Source organism: Anarrhichthys ocellatus, unplaced genomic scaffold, assembly GCF_004355925.1.
Source record: "Anarrhichthys ocellatus isolate YVR2014 unplaced genomic scaffold, GSC_Weel_1.0 scaffold7, whole genome shotgun sequence".
Taxonomy (NCBI): domain Eukaryota; kingdom Metazoa; phylum Chordata; class Actinopteri; order Perciformes; family Anarhichadidae; genus Anarrhichthys; species Anarrhichthys ocellatus.
Genome location: NW_022280037.1, coordinates 184,289 through 203,559, shown reverse-complemented (window position 1 = coordinate 203,559; position 19,271 = coordinate 184,289). Strand labels below are relative to the sequence as shown.

Here is a 19,271-nt window from a genome sequence, read left to right as displayed (position 1 = left end):
TGCAAGCACTTACACTTGAAAACAGATTCTTAAAAAATAGAAATTATACACAGTATACCAATTGTGCAGATATTTTCCTAATAAAACATTTTTTGTTTCATCTTCAGTAAACAAAAAATTAAAAAAAATGAGAGTGCCTCTTTTTGGGTCACATGTATAACACTCCTTGTTTGCAGTTGCTTGTTATTTTGGTTGATGTAGGACAGTGGTTCAGTGGCGTGTGGTGACACATTTAAATAACAAAATAAATCTCAATATTTTACTCACTTGAAATTATACCCAAAATTCTGATGATAAAGCCATTATCTTTACCATCGTCCTATGAAGTCAGCGTGGACAACAACAGGACTCTTACTTTGAAAGGGTCCCAGGGTAAGACCTCATGACCCCATTGCCTAATGACTTTAGGTTTTGGTGTTTTTGACTTGAAAATGTCAGGGAACCCCAAATCACACCAGCTCATTCCACAGTTGAACTCGAATCCTTCCATATAACAGCGCCAGCTGCACCCCCACAATCCTAACTCCAAAAAAAATAAAAAATAATAATCACCTCTGATCAGATCACCTATCATGCGGCCTCTATTTTGAGTGCAGCTCCACTGAGACAATGACGATACCGTTGATATTTTAGTCGTCCTCCTGCCCGAGTTCATTATTAATATGTGACCGCACGCCCCGGCTGTACCCTCCTCAGCCGTAATGTGTGCTCCGGGCGCCTGTCACATTTAGACCTCCACATTTCAACATGCAGTTTCTACGGTTTCAGCCGCACAAGGCATTGAGGACGGAGCCCGCCGTGCCCCTGAATGATTTTTAATGATCCACATGGGTTGAGCCTGAAATCAAGACAGAACTCGTGGAGGACATGTGAAACCCCCGGACCCACCTCAAATGGGCCTCAGCATATAGGATTCTTACCATTGAAGGTTAAAAAGAAAATAGATCCTACGGATAGAAATCAAGATATCACATCATTGTTAAGTGGAAACTTGTGAGAGAGAGAGAGAGAGAGAGAGGTCTCCTTCATCCTGGTGTTCCTGGCCTGATCATAATGTACGCTCATAACCAAAAAGGGTTCCCTTAAGAAAATGGTTTGTTGGCTATAAAAACACAACAAAGCAGCACCACCACAGTCAAATGGTTCTAAATGGGACCTGAACAAAAGGTTGAAAAATGAAGCTTAGCTGATGCTTCCTTGGAGTCCTTACAAAGAAGCACTTCCTCCTCTGTGTGCGTAAAAAAACAAAGGGAACACCATTTACTTTAGGTTTTATATGTAATGAGTCACATTGTAGACACGAGTGTGATCCCCATTAGCAGAGAAACCAGTGCAAGCCTTTGGGGTGTGTAAACGTATACCTGCCTCTAAATGCCACCCACACGGCTTTCAGTGCCACTTAAAAGTCATTTTGAAGATGGGGACAGTCTCTAATACGTGGGATCCCTTTAGAGTTTTTCATCTTTTTTTATTATTTTTTTACTGAATATGATCTATTAGCCTGCGTAAACTCCCGGGCTATTTTCAGTCGTGCACACATAAGCCTTTGGATGGGTAGCTATTCATTTGGAAAAGGGGGCTATGGGGGCAATTAGAAATAGTTTGAGGTTCGGCGATGACATAAGACAAAGATTTCTATCTTTAGAGGAGCTGTGGCGGTCACACATTTCTGTACATTCACAAATTACAGGGCAAGCTTTGGCCCTCAACCCACCGAATGCATTCCTTCCGAAAAGTGTCTGCTCGAATTTCAGCCGGGGGTTTCTGCTCAGTGGAAATATGAGTGTTGTGAATGGACGACTTCTATGAAATGGAGTTTTATTCCACTCGGATTAAATTAGCTCTGCTTTGGGGCTTGGGGTATTTTTTTGTATGAATGATGAATTCTGCGGTGGCTGTGGAACGCAGGGCTTGTTTACCTTTCCCTCCTTTTTTTTTTTTTTTTTTTTTTTTTTTTTTTTGAGACGTAGCTCGCTATGAAATGGACTTTTTCTGCTTGATATGACAAGAGTGTCTGTGATTAGACTTCCAAGCATGATGTAAGGCACCAAAGCCATTTGTGCCAGTCCCCTCAAAGCCAAATCATATTCTAGCGTTGGAGTGTTTATATACACAAGTCTATGGAGAAACTTTTAAACAACAGTCAGTGGGTACAGACTGTTTGGGTTTTTGGGCTCTTGCTGCTCTGATGGCTGATTCCCTCTCAAATTTTGATTACATAATGTGTCAGCACATCACAATTGGTGGTCATTTTTGTCCATTTTGATGTTCAGACAAGAAAATAAGAAACACATTGAACAAGTTTGATCATCTGAATTTGTATGTTATTTCTTTTCTCCACCAGGGCTGCCCGTGTTAGTTTTATTGATCACTGGAATGCACTTGTGTATTCAAACTTTGTTTGAGCTCTTAATGACCTTAAAACACTTTTATTTCTTCTTTTGTTTTTTACAGTTTTCTTTTATAATTAGCCTATTGTAGTGCTTTATATATCCAGTAACTCATGAGAGTGTCAGGACTTTATTCCAGATCCTTGAAGAAGTTTAGAGTGTATATTATCCTGAACGTGATGAAGAGGATGGCGACGTTCCCAAAAACCCAGCAGCTAATTGCTTTGTAAGCGCGATCAGTTGAGATGCAGCAGTAACCAGAGGAGACAATGAGCACATTCATCTCATGCATCTTTAATATTCTGCTTACATTTTTATAAAAGGTGCCGAGTGGAGCCGAGGGCTTATAAAAGCCCTCTGAATCAATTGAGCTGCATAATGGCTGCTGGGGGACGACTCCAACTGCATTTTTATATCTGTCTGCTGAATGTAAATGGACTTGCATTCATTTTCAAACATACCAGGCATGTGTTTGTCTATCCGACACTTCATTTCATATTGAATACATTATGGGATGGGTTTGGTAGCGGTGCCGTTTTGATGTTCTCTAGAGAGATCCTCTAGAGCAGTGGCGGAAAGTACAATTAACTCTATTTCCATTTTTCTATTTAGGAATAAATAACACAGTAGTTGTCTTACAAATGAAAAGTTGAACTCATTATTAATAAAGTGCGCACTTTCTTAATTCAGGGGTTTTACTGCTTGGTCTGGTATGACCAGTAGCATATGGTGGCTAATGTTAGCTACGTTCCTGTGTGACTGACATTACAGATTCATGACTGGGCTTTCCCTGCCACTATACGACGCAGCGCCATCGCTTTTGCCGCGCATCACAGGCAGTACAAACATGAACACAATGGAGAGAGCATCTTAACTCACGGCACGTCCTTTCTGTAAAATAAAGAGTGAGCTCTTTGTCATATTGTCTTTTTTAATTTGTGAAAAATAATGAATGGACCAATATATTGTTAAGAAATACAGAATGCGGGTTTAATTAATTGTTCAGACAAAAGCTGCGATATGCATAAATAATAAAATAATCATTTAACTAGTAATGCAATGTAACATTGCATAGTTTTAAGTCGAAGACCTTCTGAGTTTCTCGAAGAACCCCCAAACCAAACATCTCCCAGTATCTTTTACACCCATAGTTCAGAATGTAATAATGATCAATGATACAAGCCGCAGTCCAAGCACTGATCACCACTGTCAAAGTTTTTAAGTCTAAGTACTGTAAGTTTAGCTGAGAACACTTTTACTTTAGTAGGATTTCAAATGTATAACTTTTGCTTGTAACAGAGTATTTTTACATTGTGGTATCGTTACTTTTTCTTAAGGCTCTGAGTTCTTCTTCCAGCATTGCTCTCGAGGGGGCTGGGTGCGTGTGCATGGCACAACCAAACACACTTCCAAAATCACTCGCTGCTTTCCTGCTCACAATAACCAAGTAGGTCATGAAAGGCACAGTGAGACGCTGACGGGTTCACTGTGATCGGCGTTCGGGAGTTGATCGTGGTCAGGCCCCCTCCCTGTCCCTTCAGTGACAGTTCAATGGCACACACCACACCCCGGTGGAGGGGGGGGGGGGTACTCGCCGTAAACCCCAATGTCACGGTCGCTCCGCCCTCACATCATTCGTCGGGTACACTCACCCAATGATGACAGTCAGCAGTCTGTGATGTGGTTCCCGGGCCTGTTTATTCTTTGGAAACCCACTAAAAGTAGCATTGGATGGTGCGCTCACCAAAAGGCCCCAGTGCTATTATCGGAGCACTTTGGGTCGAGTTTTGATCTGGTGGGTTTGTAAATAGGGCCCTGCCTTGCTGCGGGGCACCACTGTTGGGCTTTATTGTTTAGTGTGACCTGAGGGAAACTTTTTGATATCCAGGGTGATTTGTAACCTGGAACAAAATGTAAAGTCCAAAATTGATATGACTTGTGGCGTTCAGGGTTGCGTACTTCACAAGGACATGAGTGTATGTTGTTATAATGTTGACGATGATGGACATACGAAATGTACCCTGCCTCCTTTTCTTCATTTCACTGATAGACAGATTGTATTTTTTTTTCTACAGGGTCTTTATTTACCCCCGAAAGTCAGTATAACTTTAAAATCTAAATGAGTCCCATAAATACGTCAACCCTCCCATTTTTTTCACTTGTGGTTTTTAGTGTGAGCTATAATCATTTCTCATCTTTCTTTTTGTCCGTGTCTGTCTGTCTGTCTATTTGTGTGTAACGACACGCACCCACGCACGCACACACACACACACACACACACACACAAATCCACAAACACACACAAACTTGCGCTGTGTTTCTCTTTTCTCTAGCGAGAGCTTCTGATGCAAGGACGGCAATCTGTAATCTGTAGTAATTGCATGTTGCAGAAAAACATTTTTCCGTTGTGGTAATCGCTGCAATATGTGCAGTTGCGTTGCCAAAGTGACAGCACCCCCACCCCCTACAGACACACACATACATACACACACAGGAGTATCCTGACACACTCTGACTCTGGCAAATGTGTCCAGCTAAAAGAAAATTTGAGGCTGCTTCTCTCAGGATGGCTGAGAGACGAGGACATAGAGACAAGCAAGCAAGTATAGTATTGTGACAAACTTGCAACTGGTAACACACACACACACACCTGCAGTGCTGTCGTGCTGCATTCACCTTCTGCAAACGATTTACAGTTCCTGCCAGTGACAGTTTAACTGCCATGCAGCCCCGGTGCCAGAGCCCAGCTGCCACACACAGATCAGCAGACCAATCTCTCACAGGAGCCACATCAACTCACTCTCCGCGCTCCTTTGTTAACAGCTATGACACGGTGCAGGCAGATGATTCAAATTAAATCTCAATGCTAATACCCTAATATTCCTCGTAAACACTCCTCAACCACGGTGTGTGTTGAGGAAGGCAGCGCGTCTTACTTGCTCCTCTCACAGCCTCAGCAAACAGTCTCTCTCTCTCTCTCTCTCTCTCTCTTTCCCCACTCTCTCTCTCTCTCTCTCTCTCTCTCCCCATGTCATTGCAGCTCAGCAGCGCCGCACATTTATGATCTCATTATCCACCGCGTCATCACCCTTTTGCCCGACAGAGCCCCAAAATATGTCTGCCCGGTTGGGCTTTCTAGCGTTGCCCTCGTCAACGTGTAACCACACACACCTAGTATAAGGACAAGTAATGCTCAGAGACATTTATAGACACACAGCGAGACACTGAGATTGCAACCAGACTGCGTGTGCAAACCTTTTCCTCTCTGGGCGGCTACTCTGACTGCTGAAGCCATCCAACCTCCCAGCAGTTGAACTTCCCTGTGTCTCTAATGGAGTCTCTCTGTCAGATCAAACAGCTCGTGCTGACGGGGAGAGGAGAGGAGACAGATCGCAGCGCTGGAAGCCTTTCAGTCTGATGGCCCCGAACACGTTTGACTGGCAACGCAGCCTGTGTCTACTCTTCCATCGCTGGAGACGCACAACACAAATATAGTAGCGCCACCAGGGAGGGGAAGAAGGGGGGTGAGGGAGAAAATAAGTTGTGAGGCGTCGCTCTCACACAAAGGCGAAGCCCCCATAGCTCGGCCTTTTTCTCAAAATGAAATCGCATGTGAGTTGAATATTAGGAAGTGCGCATGGCTTCCAGCAACCACCGAGCCATTATAGCAGAGCCTGTAAACCACATTTTCACCAGCAGACAATGCCCCTTTGTGCTTGTTGTGTGGCTGTCCCCGCTCGCTGGAACACGAAGAGAAGCCATGCGCGTTTAAAAAAAAAATAAAATCTGTGGAGATTAGCGTGAAGATGTGAAGGAAAGTGATGAAGATGAAGTGTCAGTTTTAGGTTTCTGCTTAATTAGTGGCAGTCATGTCAGGAGGGGCGAGCAGGGCAGTCTGCCCTCATTTAGCCCCATGGCGAGGGGGACCTTTGATGTGGTTGCACACGGAATGCTGTTGTTCATTCCACTCTGCAACAAAAGCCACATGTTTTTATTTTTTGAGACTAGGTCCCTGTTACTTCGGACTACGGAGGAACACGGTGAGAAATGTAACGTATGCAATGAATGGCATGAACGCTAACCAGCAAAACACAAAGTCGTTGAGGACTCTGCCAACCAGGCGCCGGGCCAAACGTATTGTTCTTATAGCTGCATTGTGTATTCGCATTCAAATGGATTTTTTAATGGCTGTGTGTGCACGTAGAACCCCAATGTACGCGCATATTCAAGCATAGCCTGATGCAAACGCACACAAATACACACCATGTACACGTTTCCAACTTTCCATCTATTGTCATCAACGTTTGTGCCTTTCAACTCCTTTCATCACTGTTAAGGGACTCTTTCAACAGGGGTCATTCCAGGTTCTGTCACACTCATTCAAGTGCAAATGGACTTCAAAAAGCTCCCAAATATTGAATTTGCATTTATTTCCCTCTTCAGATGGGGTTCAGCCTTCCGAGCACCATCTGACTCACCGCGGAATACAACCAGATTCGAGCAGGAACCCCGGCGCTGGTTTCCTGACAAATGTCCGTGCCACTTTCCTCTGCAGACGTGAGACAACTCTTGGAAAGTACTCGGTTGGCCTTCAGGGCCTTTCATCGTGAGGAAACAAGGGTGTGGCGACTCTCAGGCCTGCAAGCCAAGGAGCTCAGGAGAGCACTTAGACACATGCTATTGTCGTACCTCATAAAGTCCCAGACTTTTGCACAGTAAGTGATTATTGTCAATCATTCCGATCGATTCCAAATTAAATCAAAAGAAAACGAATCCTCTTCGCCACTGAGCTTTTCTGCAGCAACTTCAGAGACTCACTGTTTTGCATGCGACTCTGTGTTTCTCTGAGGTCTTTGGGCTTTATTCCCAGCTCTAGATTAAGCAAACCTAATTGGGGGCTAAAACTTATTTTCAATGGAGTCCCTCCTTTCAAGTCATTGCTTGAGTCAAGGACTTGGCTTAATTGGAGTCCGGGAAACCGCCCGTGTGTCCGAAGTGACTGAATGTTTCCTCTCATCGTCTCCATCGCTAATCAGTAGTGGCGTTGCCCATATGTACAGTTAGCACCCTGGCCACGTGGAGCTAGCATAGTAAGGCAGGACTTTCCCCTCTTTGACTCAGAGCCTGAGGCGTCCATTGAGGCTTTGCTGTAACTGCACACTAATCCCCTGATTGCTGTGTTGAGGCTCGGCACGTCGCTGCTCCACGTCAAGGCGGCCGCGGCTAACGACGGGCTAATGACACGACGATGACAAGGAGCATTTGTAAACCCAATCAGCAGGCTGGCTGCCTGGTGATTAGGTTAATCAAACTCTGTACCGACTGAATGACTGGCTCGCTGTCTGCCTCTTATGTCATCACACTGATTAAAGGGGAGAAGTTGTGTTCAAGTCCGTCAGGCCCTTCAAACACAAACGTCTTTTTGCCAGGTTGGCAGTGTTGGCTGTGGCTAGCTGGCATGCTAAAAGCTGCTGAGAGGTCTCCCCTTTATAGTGAGGTCCAACTTTGCTCATTTTAACACAACAGAATGTGTTGGTGTGCTGTTACCTTCCTGCTATAAACCGTTATATAAATCTGTAACAACTCATGTCCAACAGCGAAAATCCAGCTTCTTAGTGCAGCTGATGGGAGTCCCTCTCTAGGATGCACAGAGATTTTTGTGACAGTGAATTTAACAAGGTTGTAGAAACCCTCACTCCTGTCAGCACAAGTGTTGCCACAGTACATAGTCGTCGGTTAAATAGTCTTTGAAGCACAAGACAGAAATTGTCACTTTTGTGAAACGCAGTCACTGATATTTTTCAGTTAAGTCCTTTGCTGTTTAGTCACCATGTGGGTAAATCTGCTGGGCTAAGGCATCGGGAGACCATATGTTAGTCCTGACCAGCTATTACAGTGAGGTCAGACAGCATTTAGAGGGGGAGAACGTCACGGTCATCATGTTGACATACACTGCGCCTCTCTGACTCAGCATGAGGGGGGGGGGAGACGACTCAGGCATTGGACTTTGTGTACGTGTGTGCATGTAGCCTTTATGCGGCAGTGGCAGTTTGTGTGCCCTGAAGTTCCCTGCACGCTCGTGACGGCTGCGTCTGCGTCTGCGACCGTGAGAAGAGTGTGTGCAGCAGACGGAGTGACCTCACAGGAGACAGACTATGGAGAAGAGATGGAGGGGCCACTTCTGCTGCACAGCTGAGGGGGAATCCCTGGCATGGTGTTTCCTACTGAGCCAATACAGAAGTGAGCAGCTGTAGAGAAAGTACACGCTCGCTGAAGTTTACTCTAGGCCAAAACTTGCTGCAATACAGGGGTGATGGATCATTTTGTAAATTTTGCGTGAATTTTAATGATTAAAAAAACAAACAATTCTGGGTTTTAAATGACAGCTGTAAATTGTCGTTTTTACACTTTGTTTTTTGTACAGATTAATTAGGGAGTTTTAGAGATGTTGGTAGGCAGATTCTGTGACCTTTGGAAAGAGCCAGGCTAGCTGTTTCTCCCTCTTTTCACTCTTTATGCAAAGCTAAGTGGCGGCTGGTTCATCTTTAACTGACATATACTAAATATGAAAGTAGTATAAATGTTCTCATCCAACTTTCAGCAAGAGAGCCAGTAAGCTCATGTCCCATAATGTCAAACTGTTCCTTCACTCGTCTTTTAGTCGCAGCATAAACGGTGACGCTAAATGCTCAGATTTGCATCCCTCCTCTGCCGAGCTGAGTTGAAAAAGCACAATTAGGTGGCCCATTACTGATGCAGGCAGCACAGTCATCTATTTGTCCTCCCCAATGAATAGGCCAAGAGAAAACTAAAATCCCATTTTTGAAACGCTGTCTCCGCAAACATCAATTCCCTGTGGTTAAAGTTATGTTTGAGGGGGGGGGAAGAAGCAACCCCAAAAACATATTTTATTGCAGCAGCGACAATTAACTGTATGTAAACAAGTCGAAAAAAGAAAATAATTCTGGGAAAATAGAGAATCAGAAAACATTTCATAGCCGGCAGCTTCTCGCATCCTATCATTATCTGCATTTCTCCTCCACCGTAATTACGTTTTTTTTTCTTTATTGCTTATGGGAAGAGGGATGGGCTATAAGGATGTTTTGAGGATGATTAAAGCCGCTCATTATGACGTGAAGTTTCAGTCTGGAAGACAGATATTTTGTCCATGAAAAACATTCCTTTAAATCCTTTGATGGTGACAAAATGAGTTCCTCTGGGCCTCAGATCTGTGCTAAACTTTCACACATGATAAAATAAACCCTCTGTTCCTCCTGTGTTCCATCTCGTGTACCAAAAAGAATAAAAACGTTTGCTGCCTGCTGATATGTATCTGAACATGTGGGATCTCCATAAGTTTGAGTCATTTTATGTGCTGCCGACCAGACCCATGCCCGCCCATTAAAGTAATTTGTGGTTAGGAATGCAACTGTAATGTTAAAAACAAAAGTGCACAGCAATCGACGTTGTGCTTAGTCACAGGCAGTTTTGGCTTTTCCTCCTTCTCACTGCAACTGAAAGGATGTTGTTGACAACATCTGGTTAACGATACAGGGAGGGGTCTAAACAATAAGTCTTCTTCATCTGAGTCAAACTCGGGTCACAGCTCTCTCTAATTGTAGCCAGAGTTACTAAAACAAACTAAACCTGTGATGACACAGAGGTTTCATTTCAGGTTTTACGATAAATTGTTGACCTTATTCCCAGCTTCGCAGACAATTGCAAGCAAATTCCATATACCAGCGTAACTGCTGCATAAATCTAGGTTAATAATACATAAATTAGCTTACAATGATACTCGTGTTTTCTTTCTGCAACCCCAGCCTTACCATGTAATAAGCTGTGGGGCTGGCCTGTGGTTTAGGGCGTAGGTTTAAAACAAAATTAAGAAACAGAAAATTGCGAGAAAGGCCTTTCCTTAATTTAGTCGTCCACCATGCAGGACGCATGAGATCATGAAGAGTCTAATATTATAACAGTGATGTGGGTTTAATCATTTTAACGTAAGGGCTAGGAAATATTATCGGCTCATAAGTGGAGCAAATTCACCATAAAGAAATGAGTCATAAATAGAAGAGTCTCGTCCGGTATGGGCAGTACTTTTTTAAAATCAAGCGAAAGAATTTTATATTGTGATCATTTCCACCTCGTTATGCAATTACGCAACCGTTTCTCAAAGTCTGCATATTTTCCTGCCAGCATGTAGTCTGTTTCTGTTTTTTCACATCAGACGGTCCCAGTTATAGACACTGGCCTAGACATTATCAATTCCTCTTACATTACTTACATCATATTTGGACATTTGTGTCCTTCACACGCACTATTCTCACGCGCCACTCTTTAATTAACATGTAAGACTATCGTGCATTAGTCACACCTGCCATGCACAATCAGATCACAGAGTTTAACGCGCAGATTGAAATCTGGATGAACTATGTTAAAAGGGGGCCCGAGACACCGAGTCATTTTCCTGCCTGCCTGGCCCGACACCAGGCCCGGATCACATTGGCTCCTCGCTGTATGCTGTTTTCGGAGTCGACGCTCCTACGGGAATGTTTGTTGAAAGAAGTTGCTCAACCTTTCAGAACACTCTGCCCCAATGTGTAAGAGAAACCTGTACAGCATACATCTATATTATCAGATTGGCTGAAAAGAATCTTGCCCCTGCGGTTGCTTGTCGACCACCAGAAAATTGTATTTACCACTACACTTAGCGCGACTTTAACCTTGACCAACGCAGCGCCGAGCATGGTGGTGTGAGCCAAAAGTCTACAAGGGCGGAGGCAGGTTCGGGATTAGTCGACCACATAATCAGCACGCCCCTCCGCGTACCCTTACCTGGAAGCCATCTGACTGTGGCAGCCCCTGAAAGTGTTCACCATAAAGGCGTGTTGACAGACGGTGAAAACGGCGAGACGGACCCAAAAGTAAATAAGTACCTCCAAAAACGTTTACAGCCCTAATCAAGTCCAGAGCGTTCCCCATATCCATATGCCTTCAGTTTTATAAATAGATATTATACTCTGCTAAATTGGAGACAGGATTTTGCCGCTCTGTGGCTGTCATGAGTTTTCTATTATTTGCTTTCACTTTAGAATATTGAAACTCTTAATATCTGGTTACAGATTTCAGCCTGCTCAGCCAGTTTTCATGTTTTGGCGTCACTCAGGGGCCTCACACTCAGCAGGATTTTGAATGGGCTCCAATCAAGCATGTTAATTTAAGAGTGGGGGGTGGGGGGGAGAAATCTTCACCATATGACTTTGTTATTAATAAATTCACCAGAGGCCAGCCATGTGTTCCGTCAAATTTATAGCCTTTTTCTTTTTTCGAGCTACTGTATAGCACCTTTTTATTTGTCGGTGGTTCTTAGCTTGAAGTTCGTCTCGAGTTTTATCCCCTTTGAATGATTCATCTCGATGCATTTTCCTCACACTGTGCATGTGTCTCTCAGGGTTTTCTCCCTCCTAGAAACATGTAGAACAAACCAGACCACCTCCCAGAATCCTCCAAAATAACCCGCGCTACAACTGTGGTAAGGCACAGCGCGTTTCTCACACACAAGCCCTCACTCCCATTCATGCAGCGCAATAAGCCAAACGTATAAAAAACATTCCCACCCTAATAAACCGGGAGCCTTTTTCTCTGCCACAAAGGGTGCTGGCTCCCAAAAGCTTCTGAAAAAAATGGACCCCTGTATAAAACAGCCTGCGGGGAGCACGGCGGCCCTTCCAAGTGGAGGGAAACGGAACCGAGGATATGACCCGCCACACGGGCCCAATCACAGCCGCTATAAACCAGGTACCCCACCTGATGCAAACACTGCAAGTATGTCAGGATCGGAAAACTCAGTAAAGTTTATACAACTCTGCTTCACAGGGGGAAAGTCCGGCACTTTATTTTCTTTTATTTTGTGGAGCCTACTGCTTTTTTTTTTAAGTGTAAAAGTGTCAGAGAAATGCTGCTTTCTGGTTAAATAGTGGTGCTGCTGTGTGAGGGTTAGCAGGTGTTTAGCCTCATTGTGGTTATTATCAGTAAACTGCAGCAGCACTGTGAGTCTGCATCAGATTAACGCCTCGTAGACGCAAAGCTCTACATCTCAGTTACTTTCTTTCTCTAAGAACACACCATATCAGACTATTAGCCTTTTTTTTTTTCTTGCGCTCAATACCGAATTGGACGCCATGAGAACGTGAACATGAGAATGTTGCTCTGTCTGGTCCCTTTGTGACTTGGTGCGTATGTGTCATATGTTATACGTGTGTCTGTGTGTGTGTGTGCGTGTCTCTCCCTGAGCTTGAGCGTAGGACTGAGGTTTCTGAGGTGAGGCGATCTCTCGCTTCTCACGCGAAGTGCATCTGATGTTGCACATCACATGCTTATATGTGTTCTCTGTCTGCACCGTGAGAGAGGCTGCAATGTAAAAGACAATGACACCTACAGCACAGACTAATAGTGTTTGTGTTGTTAGTTTTATTGTTTGTTGAAAAATTAGAAGTTAACGCGATGCATAGAAAGATGTTAAAGACTGAAATCATTTTTATTTGAATGAGGAATTTTACAATTTGAAATTCAGGAACTTTAATTTAAGTCTATTTCCTTTTTGTGGGATTTTTAAAAGAACGAGATGTTGCTTACAGCAGTGTTTCCTGCCTTCTGAAGACATGATACATTATTTCCACAAGCTTCATGTCGCACAGTATTAAAGTCAGAGCTCGGGAAGCCAGACATTTAACAGTCTCCTTGATTTTCTGTAACCGTTCCTCTTAATTTCAGTTTGATTTGAGTCTGAAAAAAAAGAGAACTTGCTAAATTGCTTTGCCTGTGTAATGCAAGTTGTTAAACTAACCACTGGGGTATTTTGCTTACATGAGGTAGTCGCGATTTGAAATGCTTTCCGATTGTACTGCCGTATTTAATAACTCTTGGCCTTTGTTCTCCCGCAGTTCGGTTTCAGTCTCCTGACAGAAGGAATTGTAAAAGGATATTGCGTATTCACTAATGATTTCCAATGGATGATTACAGCTTTAAATGCTTGTCTTCCCCACCCCCCCCTTGACCTACTGTCTCACATACCGTCTCGCTGCACTGGTTCGGCTTCGAAAATCAAAATCAGGCGCCCGAAAGCACATTACGTTAGAGGTTAGAAGGGCTCTGAAGCCTGATGGACGGCATGCATGAAACCTGAAGTCACACGCTGATCTGTAAACAGTGAGGAGATAAAGGGATGCAGATCCAGCGGTTCTGGAGAAGAAAAAGGGGGGCAAAGGGCCGGAGCCTTGTCAGGAGGAAACTATAAATGCCTGGGTGTCTGTAGAAGCCGTGAGTACACTGGAACATCATCCCCTGTCACTGCGGTTCCACTGAGGATATCAGAGGATCGCTCTCATGTGAGGCACAGATGTACTGAGTGTGTGTGTGTGTGTGTGTGTGTGTGTGTGTGTGTGTGTGTGTGAGAGAGAGGCTCCAGAGATTTTAAGATATACTCTGCAAACAATTAGGAGCTGGTAGTGCTTCTCCTGTGGCTGCCTCTAATTAACACTGTAATAAGGCCTTAATTGGGAAGGAGATTTAGTTTTTTCCTGCTGCCTCTTGGTAGCTGTCACAGTGGGAGCAACCGAGTCGCTATCAGATTGACAATTTCAAGACCGACTACTCCGTGTTTGTGTTTATCGTCACTTACCGGAATAAAACCCAAAGTATTCTAGTTGGAATCAGGTAAAAGTTGAAACCTTCTTCTCCACACTTAAGAGCTTCACTATTCGCAAGTAAAAGCTGTCTCATTGGAATCGCCATGGCAACAAATGGCCTCCTCGTTGAGAAATATAGTGCACTCACCTCACCACATAGACCAAAAGTACCTCCTGGAAGTAAAGCAGAGTGAGAGAGCCTGATATGTTTGTTTTTTTTCCCTTTGCTCTTTTATTGTATTGCTGTGTTCCGGTAAAGGGCCCAGTCACATGGAGCCTCTGAGCTCGTATTCTCACAGAGAGAGCGCCGAGTTTCACTTGATAATGAATGTCTGTGGTGAGAAGCCCATTATGGCGCTACTCCATCAAGCCTACAGAAAACACAAGGAGCGCAGAGGCAAAGGCATTTAAGGGCCATATCAGTCAACTAGATGAGGGCTACTGTGCAAATCAGATCCTCCTTTGTGAATCTCCCTCAGCACATGAGTGAGTGTGTGTGTGTGTGTGTGTGTGTGTGTGTGTGTGTGTGTGTGTGTGGACAGAGACAAATGCACTCAAGAAGCTCCCAGCTCTCACAACTTGTTCATGATAATGCTACTTTTCTTTTTTTGTCAAAAGAACCAAGTTATCAAACTAACAAAGCTGCACATTCAAAACAAGTGGACACAGGGTGGGATGGTGATGCGAGGGGGGGGGGTGAGAAGGGAGGATCAGCGCTCACCTCTGAGTAGACTGCTGCTGTAGTTGGAGAAGGAGTCAAAGATGCTGTTTGATGCCATGGCAGGGAAGCCAGAACACTGTGGAGCCCGTGCTGTGTATGATCTCCACCGACCTTGGAGGACACAAAAAAAAAAAATCAACACAAGTACGAGAGTCAGAGAGCCAGAGAGAGAAGTGAGGAGAGGAGAGGACAAAACTCCTGGAGCTCGGAGCCCGTTTGCAACCAAGAATCTAGGGTTTGTGACCACCGCAGGAATCCCAAGCCACAAGCCTGCAGAGAGAGAGCAGCAGCAGCAGCAGCAGCAGCATGTGTTAGCAGCAGCACCGTTTGAGAGAGGGGGAGAGAAAAGAAGAAAATGTGAGAGATAGAAGTTTAGAGAGAGAGAGAGAAAGAAAGAAAGAAACAGTTTAATCAGAGGCAACGGCAGCATTCGGGTCTCCAGGTGTGGAGGTGGACTCACCAGGGCTTGAGATGAGAGGGGGCCCAGCGAAACGGAGCCCAGGGTGGTGGAAGCGGGGCCGGCGTGGGAAGGGCTTGTGGTCCTCAGTCACACGGCGGGCTGAGGGTCTGAGGTTAGCCAGCTAGCTGGATAGCGTGGTCTGCCTTTCTCTTTTCTCCTCCACGATGGTGGTGGCCTGACTGCAGCGGCAATGCTAGTAAAAGGCTAAAAAGCCACAGTCTATCTGCATCCTCCTCGCCATCCTCCACACAGAGACACACACACTCCCCTCTGTGAGTGGTGGAGCCCACGTCACGTGAGGTCACCGGGCCTCTCCCTCCCACCCTCTCACCCTCCCTCCCCTCCCACTCCTATATCGTCTTTGCTTTATTTTTTTTTTCTCTGGTTTCTCTGCGTCGCTTTTTTACTTTCCATGCTTCTCCTTCTCTGACTCGCCATCTTCTCTCTCACTTCTTATTGGTCGTCCAAGTTTTGGGAACACTCTATTTTCTTTTGAGTTCAAACCAGGCTGCGGCTCCCAGAGGTTTGCAGAGAGCTCTGAAACCACGATGGAAGAGCTGGAGAGGCATTAAATTGTATTAAGCTGAACACTCCGAAACAGAGAGGAAAGAACAGGAGTGAATCGGAAAGAGAGAAATTGAGAGATAGCCGTGGCTTCAGCCGCTGCCGTGAGGCGGGAAAGTGTCGGGCTAACTGCCGAACAGCACAGAGCGCGTTCTTCACTGAGCACGTATTGTCCTGCGCTAGTTTTATTGTTTGTCTGACTCACAGCTCATTTGTGTTCATAAGAATCGGTGGTTTTGGGCCTGCAAATCCTCCACCCTCCCTCACCGCTTGATAGTATCGTAATCTTTGCCTCATTGGAAGCAGCACTGCCAGTGCTCGACTCTGTGTCTTTCAGGTGATATCCTCCATCCCTCACGTACAGTTTTCCTTCCTTTGGCACTCCCTCAATCTATTTCTATATTTAATATAAACACACTCCGTAACAGGTTTTTTTCCAGTTCAAGTTCACTTGGCTTTGTTTCGAAAATTTACTTTTAAAGGGTAATTTTGGTTTGTACCTGTGCTTCCCCTGCAATATGAAAAAAAAATACAAAGAAGACGTCAGCTTTTGTGGCCTCACGTAGTCTCTTCCCTCCCCAAAGCATTTTAACGTGATTGTGGTTTTCACACTTTTTCCTTTTCAAGGTGAATTTCCTGCTCGTAGAGCATCGGCCTGAGATTGTGTCTTCATGCCATTAACTGCCTTTTCTTTTTTTTCTGTACTTTGTATTGTGTTTATTTGAAGGTTTCTCCTGCAGCTGCGAGAAAAACAGGAAATGATTCATATTGCTTCAGATTCATACAGAACAGAACTGACGAGCTGAGTCGGACGAACTGAGAAGAGACAAACTGTTTGTTGTAGTACTGATAACCTGACAATCTTGCAGTACTACGAGTATACACAGTATGTGTGTGTGTGTGTGTGTGTGTGTTTCTGTCTGTCTGTGTATGTGTCGGTGTGTGTTAGTGCACAAATCACTGGCATTTGCAAACTTGTGGTATCCACACTTCCTCTCTCCTTTCTCCCGTCGCTCAGTGACACACTGATCATGTCTGGCCATGGGACAACAGACCCAAACCACCGTCTGGTCACTCATGTGATCCGAATGCTTTCCCTAGAAATCTGTGTGTGTGTGTGTGTGTGTGTGTGTGTGTATTGCTGTGTGCACTGTCCCGTTACTGCTTCAAACTGCTTTGTGTATGGATGTCAGCCCACGTTGTCCTCTACTAATTGCTGGACTGCACGGACCACAGCATGTGTTTGTATGTGTATATACGAGTACCATGTTCTAAGTGTGTGTGTGTGAGAGAGAGAGAGAGAGTTTGCTGCTCTTCCTGGTAGCCCGCACTGCCCTGTAAATGAGCAGTTGCTGTTGAGTTAGGCGGCAGCGCGGGCTAAATGACACGGCGTGTCGGCAAGTGTGGCCGAACGCTGAGGCCACAGCCGCGGCCCCAGAGCTTTTATCAGTCCGTCCGCGCAGGCCACTACAGGCCTCTGACTTAACCTCACACACGGCGAGGCTTCCTCTTCTAACACCTCCGCTGCCTCCCGACATTGGCCTCGGCCCTGGTCTGCCAGCCCAGGGACAGATTACAGCTGTGGGACTCTCTGCTGAACAGGAGGTACCGCTGTCGTACAGGCCCACAGGGAAACGCCGCTCCCTGCAAGGCCACCGCGGACATGCCGGCTGAGCCTTTTTTGCTGATTTGTTCTTTAGCTTCAGAGAAAATGTGTTTGTTGTAAGACATTTTCCTCAGGTCTGCTACATTTGGAGTGGAGGGTCTCCGCTGGGTTCTGGTGTGGTCTCATCTGCGTTTGTTTAGGTTTGCTTGAGAGAGCAGCGCGCTGGTTTCACAGCACAGGGGCCTGTGGTTGTTTCAGCTTGTAATCTTTTTTATTTATTTTTTACGTGCACGTGTTTGTGCAAGTGCGACATGTTACTGGTAATAATCCATGTTGTTTTGTTTTTCAGATTTAATTTAGGTTGTGCATTTCTAGCTAGCTGTTTTCATAATGGCAGGATTATTGTCAATTTCCTTATTTTTGTCCATTTGTGGTAGGAGACGTTGTGTCTGGATTTTCAATGAGGAATAGAGAAAAGCTAAACAAATACAGGACCATCCCACAGCATTGTGCAAGTACGGGAATTGTCTCCATTGTAGTGTAGTCCAAACTTGACATTTGAAGAAAGCGGTGCAGTCGAGGCCGTTTTTTCTCCGTCCTCGGCCCGCTCCCTGTTTTTTTTCTTCTTTGTCTAGGTAAACATCTGCTTCATGTTTTGAAATGTATCTCATGGCTTTGCACTGCCCATGACCGTGAGGGGAAAATAGTCTGAAGATCATTGTGGCCGTCTTTCACTCAATTCTTTTTTATTTTTTTTCCCCTGCCCAGGCCTTGTTTATCAAGCCCCTGTATTTAAGCTTAATATAACTCCTGTTTTGCTGAGAAAACTGTGGTGGTTTAATCACTGTCAGTGGTCCTACGCCTCTCGGGTGTGGCTCACGAGGCAAAAAGGACCCAGTGCGGTCGCGCGTCCAGCTGCAAAGGGGCTTATTTTGTGGTCTAAAAATTGCAGGCTTCCCCATGTGTTCCCTATAAACGTGGAATGCAGCGTGGGACTTGAGGAGGCTTTTATAATGAAGTGGCCGTCATTGCATCAAACACCACGGTCCTGCCTGCCTCGAAGGACAGGCCCTGGGAGCCTGTTTTTTTGGGCTGCGCACACGGGTCCAATGTCCTACCTGCTCACTCACACCTCATACTGCCCATTTTCTTCTAATCATATTACACTGCTCGTTCCAATGACTTATGGCCCTGTCCAGTCTCAGTACACCTTATTCATATTCTTGTGATTTATAACATCGCATATAACTCATATAGATGCAGGACACTTTTAAGAGTTCTCAGGCTAATTCTCTTTTTACAAGCATCGACACCCACAAATATAAAAAGAGTATATGTATACTTATATATATGTGTATATATATATATATATACATACTGTGTGTGTGCGTGTGTCTACATGTGCCTATGTTGTTGTTGTCATTGTAAGCGAGGCACTCCCAGATGCAGTGGTTTCAGCGCGCAGTATCACGGTTGGAAGTGATCGCCGGGCCCATTATTTATTTATTGGCTCCAGCAGACGTGGAGACTTGACTGTGGTAACCACACAGAGACGAGGGGAGCCGGAGTGCCGTGTCGCCACACGACTATGCTAGAGCTCCCGAGGATGTATGCAGTAACCTGTGGCGGGACCAAAAGTACTGATAAGTCTGTGATGGACCAGTCAGAGATTGGAGATTAGCCGCGCGAGGACGGATACGACTCAAGATCATGATCCAAGTGCACAACATCGTGACAGCTGCCAGGTTCCTTCGCAGCTATGCGGCGCCTCTGGCACCTGCTGCATGCTCTTCAAATAAATGTAGCATGTTTACAGGTAGTAAACCCTCCATCCCACCCC

At 45.0% G+C, this 19,271-nt stretch overlaps 1 protein-coding gene across 4 annotated transcripts in view; it reads right to left on the bottom strand.

The window, feature by feature from the left end:
* The window catches only part of runx3 (RUNX family transcription factor 3), a 45,398-nt gene extending 29,885 nt beyond the window's left edge, over nt 1-15,513 (bottom strand). For all 4 annotated transcript variants that reach the window (XM_031847006.1, XM_031847008.1, XM_031847009.1 and 1 more), the window contains exons 1-2: nt 15,262-15,513; nt 14,802-14,912 (exon numbers count right to left, since the gene is read on the bottom strand). In XM_031847006.1, coding sequence (XP_031702866.1) covers nt 14,802-14,859 — 58 coding nt within the window. In that variant the 5' untranslated portion in view covers nt 14,860-14,912; nt 15,262-15,513. The remainder of the gene's footprint in view (nt 1-14,801; nt 14,913-15,261) is intronic.
* Nucleotides 15,514-19,271: the final 3,758 nt, after the last annotated feature.